The sequence below is a fragment of the Euwallacea similis genome, chromosome 22, assembly GCF_039881205.1.
Source record: "Euwallacea similis isolate ESF13 chromosome 22, ESF131.1, whole genome shotgun sequence".
In the NCBI taxonomy this organism is placed as follows: Eukaryota; Metazoa; Arthropoda; class Insecta; order Coleoptera; family Curculionidae; genus Euwallacea; species Euwallacea similis.
The window spans coordinates 306,097-321,121 of NC_089630.1; the positions used below are offsets into that span (position 1 = coordinate 306,097).

The 15,025-nt window shown below is 36.6% G+C and overlaps 4 protein-coding genes across 6 annotated transcripts; 1 reads left to right on the forward strand and 3 right to left on the reverse strand.

Moving 5' to 3' along the window:
- Positions 1-115: 115 nt before the first annotated feature.
- On the reverse strand, positions 116-7,355 carry Synd (protein kinase C and casein kinase substrate in neurons protein Synd). Of its 3 annotated transcripts, XM_066401103.1 has the most exons (11): positions 7,162-7,355; positions 4,381-4,578; positions 3,579-3,759; positions 2,883-3,071; positions 2,808-2,819; positions 2,424-2,650; positions 2,249-2,369; positions 2,059-2,163; positions 1,820-1,980; positions 1,613-1,767; positions 116-1,298 (listed from the first exon to the last, which is right to left on the reverse strand). In XM_066401103.1, the coding sequence occupies exons 1-11, from the start codon at positions 7,188-7,190 to the stop codon at positions 1,186-1,188; spliced, it is 1,491 nt and encodes a 496-aa protein (XP_066257200.1). In that variant the 5' UTR covers positions 7,191-7,355; the 3' UTR covers positions 116-1,185. The 3 variants fall into 3 exon arrangements, with proteins under 3 accessions (XP_066257200.1, XP_066257202.1, XP_066257201.1); XM_066401105.1 differs by lacking the exon at positions 2,059-2,163; XM_066401104.1 differs by lacking the exon at positions 2,808-2,819 and having other exon boundaries at positions 7,162-7,353.
- Positions 7,356-8,993: 1,638 nt separating this feature from the next.
- Positions 8,994-9,561, forward strand: LOC136416342 (cyclin-dependent kinases regulatory subunit-like). Its single transcript, XM_066401461.1, has 2 exons — positions 8,994-9,304; positions 9,357-9,561. The coding sequence occupies exons 1-2, from the start codon at positions 9,166-9,168 to the stop codon at positions 9,464-9,466; spliced, it is 249 nt and encodes an 82-aa protein (XP_066257558.1). The 5' UTR covers positions 8,994-9,165; the 3' UTR covers positions 9,467-9,561.
- Positions 9,562-9,610: 49 nt separating this feature from the next.
- Positions 9,611-12,324, reverse strand: LOC136416340 (ATP-binding cassette sub-family B member 10, mitochondrial). The gene is made up of 9 exons (XM_066401459.1): positions 11,768-12,324; positions 11,506-11,712; positions 11,249-11,451; positions 10,912-11,193; positions 10,625-10,856; positions 10,410-10,565; positions 10,207-10,357; positions 9,916-10,155; positions 9,611-9,867 (listed from the first exon to the last, which is right to left on the reverse strand). Exons 1-9 carry the CDS (start codon positions 12,108-12,110, stop codon positions 9,639-9,641), a joined length of 2,043 nt encoding a protein of 680 aa, XP_066257556.1. The 5' UTR covers positions 12,111-12,324; the 3' UTR covers positions 9,611-9,638.
- A 1,530-nt stretch (positions 12,325-13,854) lies between these two features.
- Taf12 (TATA-box binding protein associated factor 12) lies at positions 13,855-14,814 on the reverse strand. Its single transcript, XM_066401460.1, has 3 exons — positions 14,536-14,814; positions 14,199-14,482; positions 13,855-14,147 (listed from the first exon to the last, which is right to left on the reverse strand). Exons 1-3 carry the CDS (start codon positions 14,687-14,689, stop codon positions 13,995-13,997), a joined length of 591 nt encoding a protein of 196 aa, XP_066257557.1. The 5' UTR covers positions 14,690-14,814; the 3' UTR covers positions 13,855-13,994.
- Between the last annotated feature and the right edge of the window lie 211 nt (positions 14,815-15,025).

A 15,025-nucleotide genomic window follows, 5' to 3' on the forward strand; every position in this document is an offset into this window, starting at 1 on the left:
AAATCAACAAATATTTATAGGTTTGGAAAGTGGTTTTTTATATTTATATAATGCTCAGCAGAACACATACCAAACAGCTTTATTATCGGAGCAATAAAAAAAAAAAACAAACAAATCAAGTGTTGTATGTAATTTATTTCAGTTAAAACAGAATTTTAACAAATATCATCTTCCTTAAAATTCAGGAGAGCATGCATAATGACGTCATTACAATACGTCATCGTGTACGCAACTTTGGTCCTCAAAAAGGATTAAATTCGATGGTAAAACAATTTTCAAGGGTACAAACATAAATACAAAATATATTCAAAATAATGATAATTAGAAATGCAAGAAAAATATGATCCATATTTGGCACTATTTAGGCATTTTGTCCCATTTACATCATTTTTAGGTCACTGTTTATTGAGCTAATTTGTTATTTTAACAAACACATAACCAAAAAATCTCGTCAAAAAATTATTATAAAATTCCCTTGTGTACCTTTAATAACCAATTTTGAATTAAATAGGCCCCATCTTTATATAATTTGTTTACTCGAATGAAACACTTAATTTCGCTACCTACCTACAATATGTATATAAGTAACTTTTAGTATACTTTATATAGTTCTCATAAATAATGATTCTTTACAATTTGTACAATTTTTTCACGTGCTATTAGTGATAAAGCATTTTTTGTCTATCCGCTAATTTATACCTACTAATTAAAAAAATTACTTTTGAAACAAAGGCAAATTGGAAATATGTTTTGAACACTTCTCTACTTGCGTTTAGACATCACTTTATATCACGATGAAAATATGTTTCATATAAATTAAATGCTGTCTTGTACAACAAACCAAAAACTTCGGCCTATAACTGACAATTTACACTTGAAAACAACAAACCTATATTATCATATAATACAGAATTCATATTGCTCAATTTTAAAGACAAGAGAATATCTAAACATCAACGTTAACGATAAAAATGCAATAACAAATGACATCTCGTTTGGGGTGGTTTGAAAATTGAGCTCACCTAATCATTTAAAGCACGGTATTCTGCTATTTATTACCCGTCCTACTTAAAGCAAATTAATACGGTCCTTAACCTCTGAACAAGGTTCTTGTAATACTCTCTTACCACACAACCGAATAAACAAATAACAGTAACTAATGATTCACGGAAAATGATCTTATGTTTACGGTGAGACTGCCTCTACATAGTTGGCGGGATAGAGTCCGACTCGCCCGTCTTTTCGTCCTTTGCACCAGCCTTGTTCGTCTTCGTCTTCTAATTTTTCGAATACATCTCCTGGGGGAATAAAATAAAGACTAGAAATCAACTACGGTGGTTTTTTTCATAATTCGTGAACAAAAAATTGTTCCTTTAAATTGTATGGATACAAATCAACTCTCATTTATCTTGATGACATATGCAACAATTAGTCCAACGAAGACGAAAAGTACACTTATATAGGAAATTTCCCATTAATAAACTTTTTTATGACAAATTGATGAATATCCAATTTCCTCTTAGTCTACATGAAAATCAGGCAAGTCCTCTAAATCCTATACATTACCGTGAGACAAAGACGGAAAGACATCCTCAACCGACTCGACACTTACCGATTTTAAAAGTAAGCTCATCACCTTCGGCACCCACATAATCATACAACGCTTTAACAGGAACTCCCGGCTCCCCGTTGTCCACCAAAGCATCGTTTTCCCAGTCTTCTTCTTCGAACGGATTTGACTCGTTCGCTTTAGCCGTCGAGCCGTTCCTGAAACAAAACTCCTTCAAAAATATCCAAATTTTTTATATTGACGACTTACGTAATGGCCGAATCCCGATTTGAGGGACTTTCCACCGCTTTGGAGGGCGATTTTGCTTCTTGCACTTGCGTAATTTGCGCAAGAGGGGCCGTCGCACTGTTGGGCCGAGCAGCCGCCACTGCTTTCGTTCTGGAAGACTTGTTGGCGCTCGCTGAAAATTCCTTAAAACGCACAAAATCATTAGAAACCTTAATCCCTGAAAGATTAGTAAAACAAAGAAATAAATAAATGAAGCGTACATGCAAATCTTCGCCTACGGGCCTTTGGTTGATCAGGGTGATTCCGGCAGCAGAAGAATCTTTGGATTTGCCTTTGTGAATGTCTCGGAACTCTTCCGTGTAATCCTAAAGGCGCATGCCAAACGCAAAAAAAAAGAAAACGGAAAATAAAGATCAATCACATGCAGCGATAAGAATTAGCGCGACTCACATCGAATTGCGGCCAATTCATTGCCATGTTAACACCGTGATTATTCGACCACCATTTCAAGTCCTTCTCGAAGTCCGCGTTGTTGATTGTATGGTACAATTCATCGTAAATTTGATTCAACCTTTAAAACGATTATTAATAAAAGTTATTTCTGTTATAAGCAAAAACCTATTACATTGGATCCTGTGATATGTTGAGATGTTTATGGATATCGAACAAAGACTCTTTGATAAATCGAAGCCTTTGCGCCTCCATCTCTTGACATTTGTCGAAAACCACCGTCATGTCTTCCATGTATTTGGGGTTGTATTGGTTGATTTCCTGCAAAGCTAGCTCGTATTTCTCCCGGCACTTTTGCACTTCCTCTTTGCACTTCTGCACACGGTCCTGCATCTTCCTGACCTAATTAAAACGCTCTTCATTGAAATGGCACCGATTTTGATTATGGGAGGTACTGTTATGAACACACACACACACACACACACACATATATGGATATCTAGCAATAAATATCGACTAGCTAATGCACTCAAATATAGCGGCATAGCTCATCACTCACCGATTGAGACCTCTATAATGTAAAAAAATAATCGACATGATTATAAACTTGAAAAATTGGGAATTTAATGCTTACTTGATCGGTTGAAAAGGAGCTGTCGCCCACCGCATTTCTCTCCTGATTTACTGCGGATTTTTCAGTTTTGCATGCTGTATGAAAATCGGTCTTGGCTTTGTCTACCTTTTGTAGGAGCTTCGCCCATGGTTTCTGGGCTTTTTTGAACGCGTCGTCCATGTCTTTTTTCTCCTTTATGTTTATCATGGTCTGAAATCAAGCAAAAATCTAAGAAAGCGTCTCTAATATCGTCAAAGGGTATTGCTGTTGTATTGGAGGTTTGTATTTATTTTGATAACATTATTTATCTGCATTAATTACATGGACATGAAAGTAAGGCGCATGCCGTCACACCATCCTATTAATAAAAGTGCTTGAATGTTCTTAAAGCGGAATTAAAGAGACTTTTACTTTCGTGCGAGGAATTGAGAGACCATTGTATGCATAACAATTAGTGCACCGTTTAAGAATGGAACATGCACGTTGAAATTAAAAGTGGCTGATAAAAAGGATGCCACTTATCGGGAGGTAACTTAAACGACATGTATAAATAGTAAATTTTTCAATTATTAATTAACCGAGGCTATAAATTTTATTAGAGGTTACGCTCGCTGTATCTATTCAATAACTTATAAAACGTTATAAAAATAATATACTAAAGCTCTTTTTTGTTTGGACAACAATAAATCACAAAAAATGCAAGGAACCGAGCTTTACCTTGTGGTATGTGTCTTTTTGCCATTGTTTCACTTTTTGCATCACATCATTAACCAGACAATCTCGCACTTTACTGTGCAAATCGCACCGTCTATCCGCTTCCACCAAGACGCCTTTCCAGGCCGCTTCCGTTGTTCCATATTCGGGGCCTTTTTCCACTATGTCGTTCCATTTTTTTGACCTAAACAATGCAAATAATTTAACTGGTGACGAAGAGAGCTGAGGAATCTTCGGCAGATACGTAAATTAGATAAACAATGAAAACAGTTTAAAAAAATATCTTGTCATTTGAGGTAAGGGCCAAAGCTTGCACCAAGTCTGGAGCCGGAAGTGCGGCAGTGTCGCCGTTAGAGACAAGGGCGACCATTTTATGGAATATTTTAATTTTCAAAAAAAATTCCACAAAAACATGATTCTCTATTTCAATTGGAACTTGTGTAATACTCGTGGGCAGTTAGTGGAGATTCTGGCGTATAATTTAATTCAACATCTAATTAAATCTAACTAAAAAGAAAACTAAATCTCCGCTGACAAGTCTCAGACCAAAAATGCGACAACGTCGCCATTGACGCTAAAAAAGGGCACCATTTTAATGAAAAACATTGAGCAAATTCCACGTGTTAACTGCACATTTGCGTACTTAAAAACAACAATTTAGCCTGTACGATTCCGGAATAATACGCAATAAATATTTATCAGCAAATCTGCAATGCAAATTCCCTGACTTACCTCATCCTCCTGATTCGCTACTTACGAATAAAAACTCCACCAAACAATGCACTAACAATAAAAGAAGTCTTACCAGGCTTTCAATGCCTTGGCGTAGTTCTTCTCTATTTCCGCCCTCTCATTGACCAACGTCATCAAATCGGCGCACAACTTATTGCCGTCCTCTATCCGTTTGGTGGTCTTTTTATAATTTCCCGGCTCCCAAAAAGAGTCGCTGGTCGCTATCAGCATGTTGTCGTCGCTGTGGTGCGACATCTTTAGGCTGCCACACCTTCAGCAAAAAAAAAATCACTTTAAAAAGCGAACTAATTTGGCAGAAATCAAGCCAGTGCTGCAGCCACAAAAGCACTTACATATCAAAGTTGAAGGGGCATGACCGCAGGAAAACCATCCTCACAAATCCCTGTATCATATTACGTAAAAACTGCGTTTTATAGGGAACGACAAGCACTAATTCTAAGACATTTTTCCCTCCCACTGAACAGGCCAACTAATTCCGGCTTTGATGCCCATTGTGGCCCGCAATTGTTATTGAAAACGTTTCGGAGCATCAAGAAAAATTAAATTCGGGTAACCTTTGCGCAACGTCGACCGAGGCTCAGCACGATTGTTTGTCCACAGTGTAAATACATGGTTTATGGGATGTAAATCAAATCCCCATATTACGGATTTTTGGGGAATTAGAACGCACTATTGCAGGCCTGTGTTTGCATTGATAAAATTTTGCGGAGGAAAGCCGCGGTTTAGAGGAAAACTGACGACTAAATTAATATCGACGAGGAGGGGTTTTAAATAAATTATTCGCATTCTTTTAAGGGCTTCGTCTCAAACGCTCATGCCTGGAAAATTTAGTTTGCCACCCTTAATTTGAACTGAATACACACATAGAAAGTAGCAGTAATTGGTTTAAATATAGACAACCTTGTTCCAATGGATGAATATATCCTATATTGATTCATAGACGCGTAACGTTTTTATTTACACCACTACCATAAGATTATTAATTACAACTATTTTGGGTTTTAGTGCAAGGTAATATTAATTTAAAAATATTGTAGCCTTGCTAGGGATCGAGCCTTATACCCGGTGATTGCTAGTCCGTTGCGATGTCCACTAAGCTATTCAAAGAATCGTGATGTCATTTTTACTACTGTCACTTTGATAAAGGTATGAGTTGGCAAATGTAGCAACGTTGCAAAAATATGGCCGCGCCGCCATTTTCTGATGCTTTTTTCGTTTACAGAAATTTGTGGTATAGAAATTGAAACCAAGTGAACTGCCTTAATTCGCTACTACATACTTGAAAATGACGCACGCACACAGAATGATTAACATGTTTCCTATCACTGTCCACAGAATTCGCAGAAAATTAAATCATGCCGGGAAATTTTCCTGCAGCAAATAACAGCACAAAATAAGAAGTTTGCCTCTACCGATTATCTATTTATTGTGTAATCATTACAGTCAATTATGGATCAATAAGGGCAAAGCTAAAGCAATAAATTAAAGGTATGATTTGCTCCACGCTATAATTTCAGAGTCAAGCCTGTCTGGATCCTAATTTAATGTACGGATTAAAGAATGTAGTGCATAAATGAGAGCAATAATAAAGGAAATTTAGACAAATAAAATGGCTTTTTTTATATAAAATAATGTTACTCCTGCCGAAGACCGCACCCTGCATCATTTTGTAAACGCTACGCTCACACCCCCATGGTGCAATTGTCACACTTACTATTCTTATACAGTCTTTTTGACAAGCCGCGAATTGGAGATGGCAACTCCCAATTAGCATAACTGCGAACGTAATTTTCCCGCACATTTTAAAAATTAATTTTAAACGAAATTAGAAACTCGTTTCACTGCTATCTGAAGCCGCTGCAGACATAATGTTCGTTTTATTCCGTATCACTATCCACAGAATCCCCGGAAAATTAGGTCACGCCGGGGGTTTTCCTGCGGCAAATAGCACTTGACATGTGAAATTTCCTCTCCCAATCGATTATCTATTATTGTAACTCCATAGTGCTGAGAAATAAACGTGCGATAAGCTAACAGCAGTGCAATTTTATAAGGAATATAAACGCTCATCATACCCCATTCCATTTCAACGTTCGCTAAAAACAAATATTTACATATACTAAAGAATATTGCGAAATATGTGCTGGTACAATTTAACAATGAATTTAACTTCCGATTATCGGGACACGAGTTCGTCATCAATTCGCAGGTGCGCGTATTTTTGATCTCCTGCTGGGCACGCCCTGAATCTGATTCCTTTTATAGTGAGCGGAATGCAGACCGGCCGGTCTTCCTCTTCCAATAAAGCCGAATATAAACTACCTGCTTAACTAATGCCCATTAGATAAGCCGTTCGGTCATTGCCAGAGGCCGCGCTATGTGGTCTCAGTTTCATACTATACACAGTTTTTTTCTAATTGAGTATATTGACCTACGGCGGGGAATTCAACTGAAAGAAATCCGCGTTATTTACCTTCTTCAAATTTGACCCACATTCCCGACCAAATAACAAAATATCAGCGCCACGAAAGTACATAGTGTGCAATTTATTGAGGATCCCCTCGTTTGGAATGTGACTTAGAAATCCGCTGCATACAGTTTTGTGCTTTGGAAAAATCCTCTCTTGTTTCTCTTTAGGTAAAAACAACATACATAATTGCTCGCAAACCCGTTAAAATAATAGCAATATTTATATCCAGCGAGAGACAGCTCCGTTAGGCACAACGAGCATTTCAAAAATGCAAAATACGTGCATTTCTGATGCGGCCTGAATCTCGATGAGCACTTGAGCATAACTGAAATATTGTCACGCAAACCATACATCATAACTCACCCATCGTCGTTATCCTTTGAAATCAACATACTTAAAATAATCTCTTAATTCACACACTACCACAATACATGATACGTTGAATTCGGAGTTCTCAATGTGCTTTAAATGCTCCTCAACTCACGACGCGTACCGACAGTTAAATGGCATGGACAAGTACCATGAAAAGTGTGTGGCGAAGCACTGCAAGAGAGACTGGGAACTGGCCTCAGGCTTCATAGAACTGGTACTTGACTTCTCGCGGACCTCTTACCTCCATTTTTTGCAGTGACTGACCGCGTTTAGCTTTGTCGCATAGGGCGGTATCATTCCTGATTTGTTAATAACGACTCCTGACAATATCAAATATTGTGTACGCACCAAAAGCGTGTCAAAAGTGAAATTATGCTCTTTAATTAACAGTAAATTAATCAATGTATTCAATTAAAGTATTACTTGTGCCTGTGTGTGTCTCATAGAACTGAGAGCATCAGCTCTATAAAAAATTTAATTGAGGAATTAAGCGTCAGTGGCTCGCGGAATTATTTATCTGGGAGCCCTCAGGGTCCTCAGGATTAAAGCAGAGAAAAGGCTACAGAAATTTATTAGTGAACAACAACAGAGGTACTCTCATGGGTTAACTCTATGCACTTTGAAGCCTCAATGGTGTATAACTTAAACTTACACAGTATAAAGTTAAAGCTGCATTAGCACTTTAAGGTGCTTTCAGAATGAAAAAGTGTAATTTTAAAAGCTGTGAAATGCACAAAATATTCGTCCCCATGATACTCAGTTTATTATGTCTTTGTAGCAGTACTAAAGGCAAGTAAGCTCGATAGCTTAACAAAACTGCTTTATCTTTTGATTTCATTAGCTAATTGAATTTGTTGAGACTACTGAGAACACATCATATACCAGCTAAAATTACAAATTGAAAAAAAATCGAATTTAACCAATTTACTAGATGATAAAATAATTTCACCTATGGCAATCAAAGCCCATAAACAAAGCACCCATTACACTCAATGACCTCAAGCCATAATATGTAATATTAACGTTATCTATTACCTTCGCTCGTGTTATTTTGCAGGACTATTTAATTAATTTACAGCGTTCTTGTTGATAGAATAACGTCATTTCGCTTACCTGATTGGGTCTAGACTGCAAAATTCACGAAATAAACGATCGCCTGTTTTCTTGTTGTTGACAGTTCTTGTCTCTCAAATTCTTAACGAGTGGTTTGGGAGCTTGCGGCGAATATTGCTGTAGAAAATTCCACATAGAAAAACACCCCAGATGTGCAACAAAGGGGAAATATCGCTAAATTCCTGCTTCAAAGTAGTTTCAGAAATATCAGTTCCTTTTAAGAATTAAGTCAGACTAATCAGCAGGAATAATGTCAAATGTTAATTTCCATGAGCAAGTGTCAAACAAAATCATGGCCATTATTAGTAAGTAGCTACAATTAGTATGTGGCAACATAGCCAACAGTCGCCATTTTCTGGTTTATTTTCGATAAATATGTAGAATATTATGGTATTTCTCATTTCTTAGTGTTTGTCCTTAACAACAAAATAGAAAAAAAACATTTAGTATAAAAATTTTATGATGACAATGCTTCTGGGGACAGAATTTCTCAAGGAGTATTATGAATAAAAAATTTAAACTATAGCACTTAGTGACGTCATTGCTGCAAAAGCATTGGGTTGAATCTAATTTCAGCGGCTTTCACATAAGAATGAAAAATGTAATTAAAGAGACGATTTTGACACTGTTGGCAGACGTAGGATAGTAACTTAAATAGTGAGAAAATTTAATAACATTAGTTTAATTAAGTATAAACAAGTAATTGTTGTACTATTAAATAATGAAAAAGAAAGATTCCTGACTAAATACTCCATTACCTACTAAACCCCATTCTTTTGCCCAATTCACCATCCATTGATCCAGTAAAATTCGTATGTTTAAATACAATATCTCTAAACAACAAATAATTAGTGATATTCTCTTTCCTAAGAAGCCCTTAAAATGCCAGTGGAGAATATCCAATATTCTGAAAAGTACTGTGATAAGAACTTTGAATACCGGCATGTAATACTGCCCCCTGACATAGCAAAACTTGTACCTAGGTGTCACCTTATGACTGAAACTGAATGGAGAAACTTAGGTTAATTGAAATGAAACTTTACCAGTGGATTTTCAATTTTCTGATCTTTTAGGGGTGCAACAGAGCCCTAACTGGGTCCATTACATGCTCCACAATCCTGAACCCCATGTGCTACTGTTTAGGCGACCTACTTGTGAGTTGGATGAGGGATATGCTCGGTAAAGTTTCTATATTCAAATTCTATATTTGTATAATATAATTGTATATTCAAAGTTATTTTGTGATATAAAGGAAATAAAACAAGTTGTTTTAATGAGTTTTAAATATTATTAATATATCACCCATTTACAAATGTCTGTAAAATTTTCTTTTACAAATTTCCTAACAAAAACCTTTAACTTTGGAAGGCTTGATGCTTCATAAGCTCTCTAAAGACCCCATCATCTTTCTGTAGTAACTCCAAGTACTTACCATGCTCAACAATTTGTCCATCTTTAAGTACAGCTATACTATCTGCATTTTGAACTGTGGACAATCGATGAGCGATTGTCAGCACAGTCCGGCCTTTCATTATTCGTTCCAAGGCCTCTTGGACTAGCTTCTCAGATTGAGCATCAAGAGCACTGAAATATTCATGTTCCTTTCTAATAATAAATGGTGACCTGAATTACCTTGTTGCTTCATCCAGCAGCAGGATTTTAGGATCTTTAATTAAAGCCCTTGCAATCGCAACCCTTTGTTTCTGACCGCCGCTTAACATAACTCCCCTTTCTCCTACTAAGGTGTTAAACCCTTCAGGGAGTTTTTGAACAAATTCCAAAACATTAGCCTGCTTAGCAACTTGCATTAATTGCTCTTCAGTTACTTTCTCTGGGTTCTCAGCTCCATATAAGATATTGTCTTTTATAGAGCTGCAAATTTAGAACTCTTACTCCATCAAATACACTAAAGCTACTTCACACCTTGAGAATAATATTGGCTCCTGACTGACAGTCCCAATATGCTTCCGAACCCAGCTGGGATCAAGATTCTTTATGTTTTCACCATCTAAGTACACAGCCCCATCTTGAGGATCATACAATCTCAGTAATAAGGCAGCCAAAGTACTCTTCCCTATTATAGAAAAACTGCATTTTCCCAGAAATTTTTAAGAGTTCTAACGCACCTGAACCACTAGGCCCTACTACAGCCACCATTGTTCCTGGGGATATAACCAATTGTAAATTCCTAAATATTTCAGAGTCTTCCCTTGAGGGGTAAGCAAACTTTACATTTTCATATTTAATATGGCCTTGAAGTTCTTTTCCAAACTCTAATCCTCCTATAATGCATAATGTCAAAAAATATTATATAATTTCATCAATTCTCTGGCAAACTAACCTGAAATAGGAATAACTGGCGTTCTATCCATAATTTCCCAAATTCTTTGAGCAGCCCCAACAGATTTGTTAAGCTCACTATAAAAGCTTGAAAGGCCCCCAATAGAGATGCCAATATAGGCTGCATAAAGAAGAAAAGAGGACAGTTGTCCCACTGTTATTTGATGTGAAGTGACCATCACCCCCCCATAATACAGCACAGAGATTATTATTACATGCCCACTAAAGCCTGTCTATATAATTTTTTTGTATATAGCAGGTTTCACTAAAATAATTTTCTTTTATTACCATTCCATAGAATATTGCCCTGGCTTTTGCCTCCAAATACCCCAAACTAAGAACGCTTTTAATTGACTCTTTATAAGCCTGTATTTCCCTAGGTTCCTGTGCAAATGCTTTAACTGTCCTCATATTAGAAATTTTTTCTTCAGCCACCTTTGTAGAATCAGCTAAGGAATCCTGCAATCTCCTTGAAATACCCCTGACATATCTACCATATATCACAGCCACTCCTGCTACTGGAGGGACAATTGCAAGCCCCACAAAGGTCAGCTTAGCAGACATATAAAACTGCAATTATTATTTGATTGGATTTATATAAAATACTCAAGTGACATGGACCAACCATCATGCTAGTACCTGCTAGGACCATGACAGTGGATCTTAAACCATCAGAAATATTTTGAGACAATGCCTGTCCCACTATCTGAGTGTCTGATGATAATCGATTAATGAGCTCCCCTGTGGGTCGCTTATCAAACCAACCCTGCTCTTGCTTGATTATTGAACTAAACACTTTAGTTCTTAAAGCTTGGGTCATTCTATAACCTTAATGTATGACTTACATATGGTTTTAATTTGAGGGAAGTAATAATCAATTACCTGCCACAGACATAAAGTAGACTCGTCCAAAATTGCATACACCACCTAAGACAAAAACACAAAGCAGAATTCCACACACTTTATTCAGCTTCACTTTGGCTTCTACTAAATCATTAGTAGAAGTGTAAATGATATCTAAGACTTTGCCTAAACTGAATGGAACTGCCATAGTTACTGAGCTTGATATAAGTAAAAAACCTATAGCACCTGGAAAATTTTAGTGTCCAAATAGCCTGACCAATCAAAACCTGTAATTGCTTACTTGTTAATTTCCATTTTTCTGGTTTTGCTAATGCAAATAATCGACTCAAATCAGCTTTATTAATTTTAGGCGCTGGTTTCACCTCAGCGTCTCCTTCTAGTTCCACTTTATTTTCGTTAACCTTCTTAGAGGCCTTCCGTTTTAAAAGCCAGAATACTCTTTCACTTTTCCTCGAGCTCTCTTCAGAGGCTTCACCCCCCACATTCACTGCCACATAACTTTTGTTTTGGCTCACTTTTTCGGCCATCGTTTTGATATTTCGCACTAGATTGATATTTTTGGCCAGGTTCAGTATTGTTGGTAGAGTGGAACTTTTAGACATTAATAGAACAGAGCTAATCATGACTTTACAGTAATAAATCGTTTATGTGATGGATCCACGCCGATAGGAAATGAGAGTAACTCATGGTGCTGCTCGTTTAATGAATGTTAATAGGATTTTTCATTTTATTTTATGAATTAATTCAAAAAACGACAAAAAGTGGAAAATAATAATTTCATGAGATTATGGTTAGGTTAATGACGTTGACATTTGCAAGTCTTCCTCTGCAGTCGGAAACTACACACTGAGTTTAAGTATGGCACCGAATCCTTGTGCTTTGAAGAAGATTGTAAGAGTGTCCCAGAAAAAAATTTTTAAAAACAAAAAATAGTTTGCCTCAATAACGGGCATCATATTTGAATATGAGATCATTCACTAAATCATAGACAAATTCTACTTGAATTAATTATTAAATACTTAAATTTAGAATTTTTAGCATTTAGGCAGGCGCAGACGTGAATGAAAAAGTATGTTAAATCACAAAAATTAATCTGCAAGCATATTTAATAATAAATTTCATGCGGAAAAAATACATCTTCTCTGTGTATAAAAGAACTTACCAATATTACACTAAATATCCTTTTTTATTGTTAGTTTAGTACTTTTTCCTAATTATAAATCGGTACCTCTCATGACAATAAAATTAATAACTTATATTACTGTTTAAATCGTAATTTCTCTTGTTTTCTTCGCGAAGATATAGGTACTTAACTGATAACCATATGTCATGAACTGTAATTATAACGAATATTTCAATGTTGGTTCATAAAACAAGCTTAGTTTATCGGCCCGGCACGTTCACGTACACGTATTAATCTACATCAATACCCAGAGCAATACAAAAGTTAAAAAAAAAGAGAATCCGATGCTTCAATTTATTCATTGTTAGAATATTACTGAATTATCTCTTATTGTATTATTATCTCAGGTAATTAATATGAATAATTATTAGATATTATATTCTTTCTTTGCAAGTTCTCCCTGTAGTGGTCCATTTAAACACAATGAGAAAGGCGGAGAGGCAGAGGGGAACGTATAGAAAAAAAGTCAATATAGTTGCCTCTGTAATCAAAAAGTAAGCAATTTAAGTTCTATATTTGACGACAGACATTTAATCTCTAGGAAACAAAATGAGCGTCCCAAAATTAGTTATAAAAAGCATTTCTCTTATCATTACAACCGACTCACTTTATCATTTGTGACGCTGTTCGTGCCGCGTTTAGTACGTGTGTTTGTACTTAATTCTAAACAAATAATAATGCTTACAGTTTATCTGCGAATGTGTAACTTTCACTCATAACTTAAAGTTTTCAACTTAAACATGGGTCACAGTCATTCCTCGTCACATAAGCGACTACGATCGATATCATCTTCAAAAAATTATTGTGGGGAATTTACGGAAGTTGTTGATCTCGAGTTCAGTGACGTGGTTACCGAAGCCCTAGGCGCAGACACCCCTCAACCCAACATGGCGGAAAACGCACAGGAAATTGTGTACCCCTCCGATCTGATATTGATAGAAGCGCACGTAAATGAGCTGGAAGATCGGGTGTCCGGGATGAGCTCTGATGAGTTTTTTGTTTATTTTCCGACTCTCAAGGATGATTTGCATAATTGCTGGCAAAAGGTGTATGCGGTAAAAGAACAAAATTTGGAAACGAGATTGAAAAAATACAAGATCATTGACCAAATCAGAGAAGCCCTCAGGCGGTTAAACGAGAGACTGCAAAGATCTTCGCAACATTAAATATCACAGAAAAAAATATTTGATTCATGACAAGTTTATATTAATGAACTATTTATTGTAATATTAAATAAATCGCAAGTATAAAACGTTCTCACCAGTAACTGTTCTTTCCCCAACAAGCACCTGTATCTCTTTGCTACCCTAAACCTATAGTAACTTTAATACTTTTTCAATGTCTTTCTAATCAAAGCAGTTCTCTGTTTATGAGCCTCAGTGGTAAGACTCCTCTTATAGGGTCGCAGCTCATCAGTTCCAAATCCAGGAGTCCACATGTTATAATTACGACTAAGAAACTGCTGCACATCTTTAACCTATCAAGGAGCACATGCTAATTCATAACAATCATACTTACAAAAACTCACCTCTATACTATTGCACCTGCGATTTCTCGCAATAAGCGCGGCCCCATTTAAACACCTATCAACAAACTCATCGACATAAGACAAGAGAATTTCTTCCACATCATCCTCTAGGGTTAAAGTTTGGTCAATTTCCCGAACCAGATCTTGCAACCTTTGTTTGGTCACCACTTGGGCTGTCTCACTAGTAGCATTTACGGTCTGTTTGCCTAGCAGCGTGGAGCTCTGAGAGTGGATATGCTGTGCTGGGGGGACCTGCTGTATGTTTTGCACTGGAGGGTTTCTGACTGTTCGTAAAGGGACCTTTAGAGGGATAAAGGTAAGGGAGTGTGGAGCTTACCTTGTATGGGTTGGGACTCTACTATACTGTTGTGCATGATTTGATTTTCCTGAGGCAAAGTGTTAGTGACTGTTGCGATACCGTTGTTTTGGGTGATAAGTTGACCCACTGGTTGGTTTACGATTATGTTTTGTGACTGGAAATTATTTTGCATGTTGCAGAAAGGCTGGGTTGGCCAATTAACTCAGATAATCGAATAAATTCCTTAAACGCAAAATTAGTAGTTTATAAATAAATAAACGGAAATGTCTCACGTCCCGTCGCAATACTGCAATACCGCGTGGCGGCCGCAAACACTATAAGAAATAGGTATTTTCCGAGACAGCAATAGAACCGCCAAGCATGCGCATTAGCGATGCGACATATTAAAACCTATTTATTACCGTACGAGTAGAAATATCTATACAAATGATTAGCAGTGGATAAGCAATTAGTAATTTCGTTATTCATTTTCAGCTTAAAACATATATTAGAATTATTTTTAAAATAA

Coding starts and splice junctions, on each gene's coding strand:
- Synd (XM_066401103.1), bottom strand. CDS start 7,190: ATGTTGATTTCAAAGGATAACGACGATGG. Junction 4,579..7,161: donor TCAAAGGATAACGACGATGG/GTGAGTTATGAT, acceptor TTTTTGCTGAAG/GTGTGGCAGCCTAAAGATGT. Junction 3,760..4,380: donor GCCAAGGCATTGAAAGCCTG/GTAAGACTTCTT, acceptor TGCATTGTTTAG/GTCAAAAAAATGGAACGACA.
- LOC136416342 (XM_066401461.1), top strand. CDS start 9,166: ATGCCAGTGGAGAATATCCAATATTCTGAAAAGTACTGTGATAAGAAC. Junction 9,305..9,356: donor AACTGAATGGAGAAACTTAG/GTTAATTGAAAT, acceptor CTGATCTTTTAG/GGGTGCAACAGAGCCCTAAC.
- LOC136416340 (XM_066401459.1), bottom strand. CDS start 12,110: ATGATTAGCTCTGTTCTATTAATGTCTAAAAGTTCCACTCTACCAACA. Junction 11,713..11,767: donor AGAAAAATGGAAATTAACAA/GTAAGCAATTAC, acceptor AAAATTTTCCAG/GTGCTATAGGTTTTTTACTT. Junction 10,156..10,206: donor GAGCCAATATTATTCTCAAG/GTGTGAAGTAGC, acceptor CTAAATTTGCAG/CTCTATAAAAGACAATATCT.
- Taf12 (XM_066401460.1), bottom strand. CDS start 14,689: ATGCAAAATAATTTCCAGTCACAAAACATAATCGTAAACCAACCAGTG. Junction 14,483..14,535: donor AGAGTCCCAACCCATACAAG/GTAAGCTCCACA, acceptor CTTTACGAACAG/TCAGAAACCCTCCAGTGCAA. Junction 14,148..14,198: donor GCAGGTGCAATAGTATAGAG/GTGAGTTTTTGT, acceptor GCTCCTTGATAG/GTTAAAGATGTGCAGCAGTT.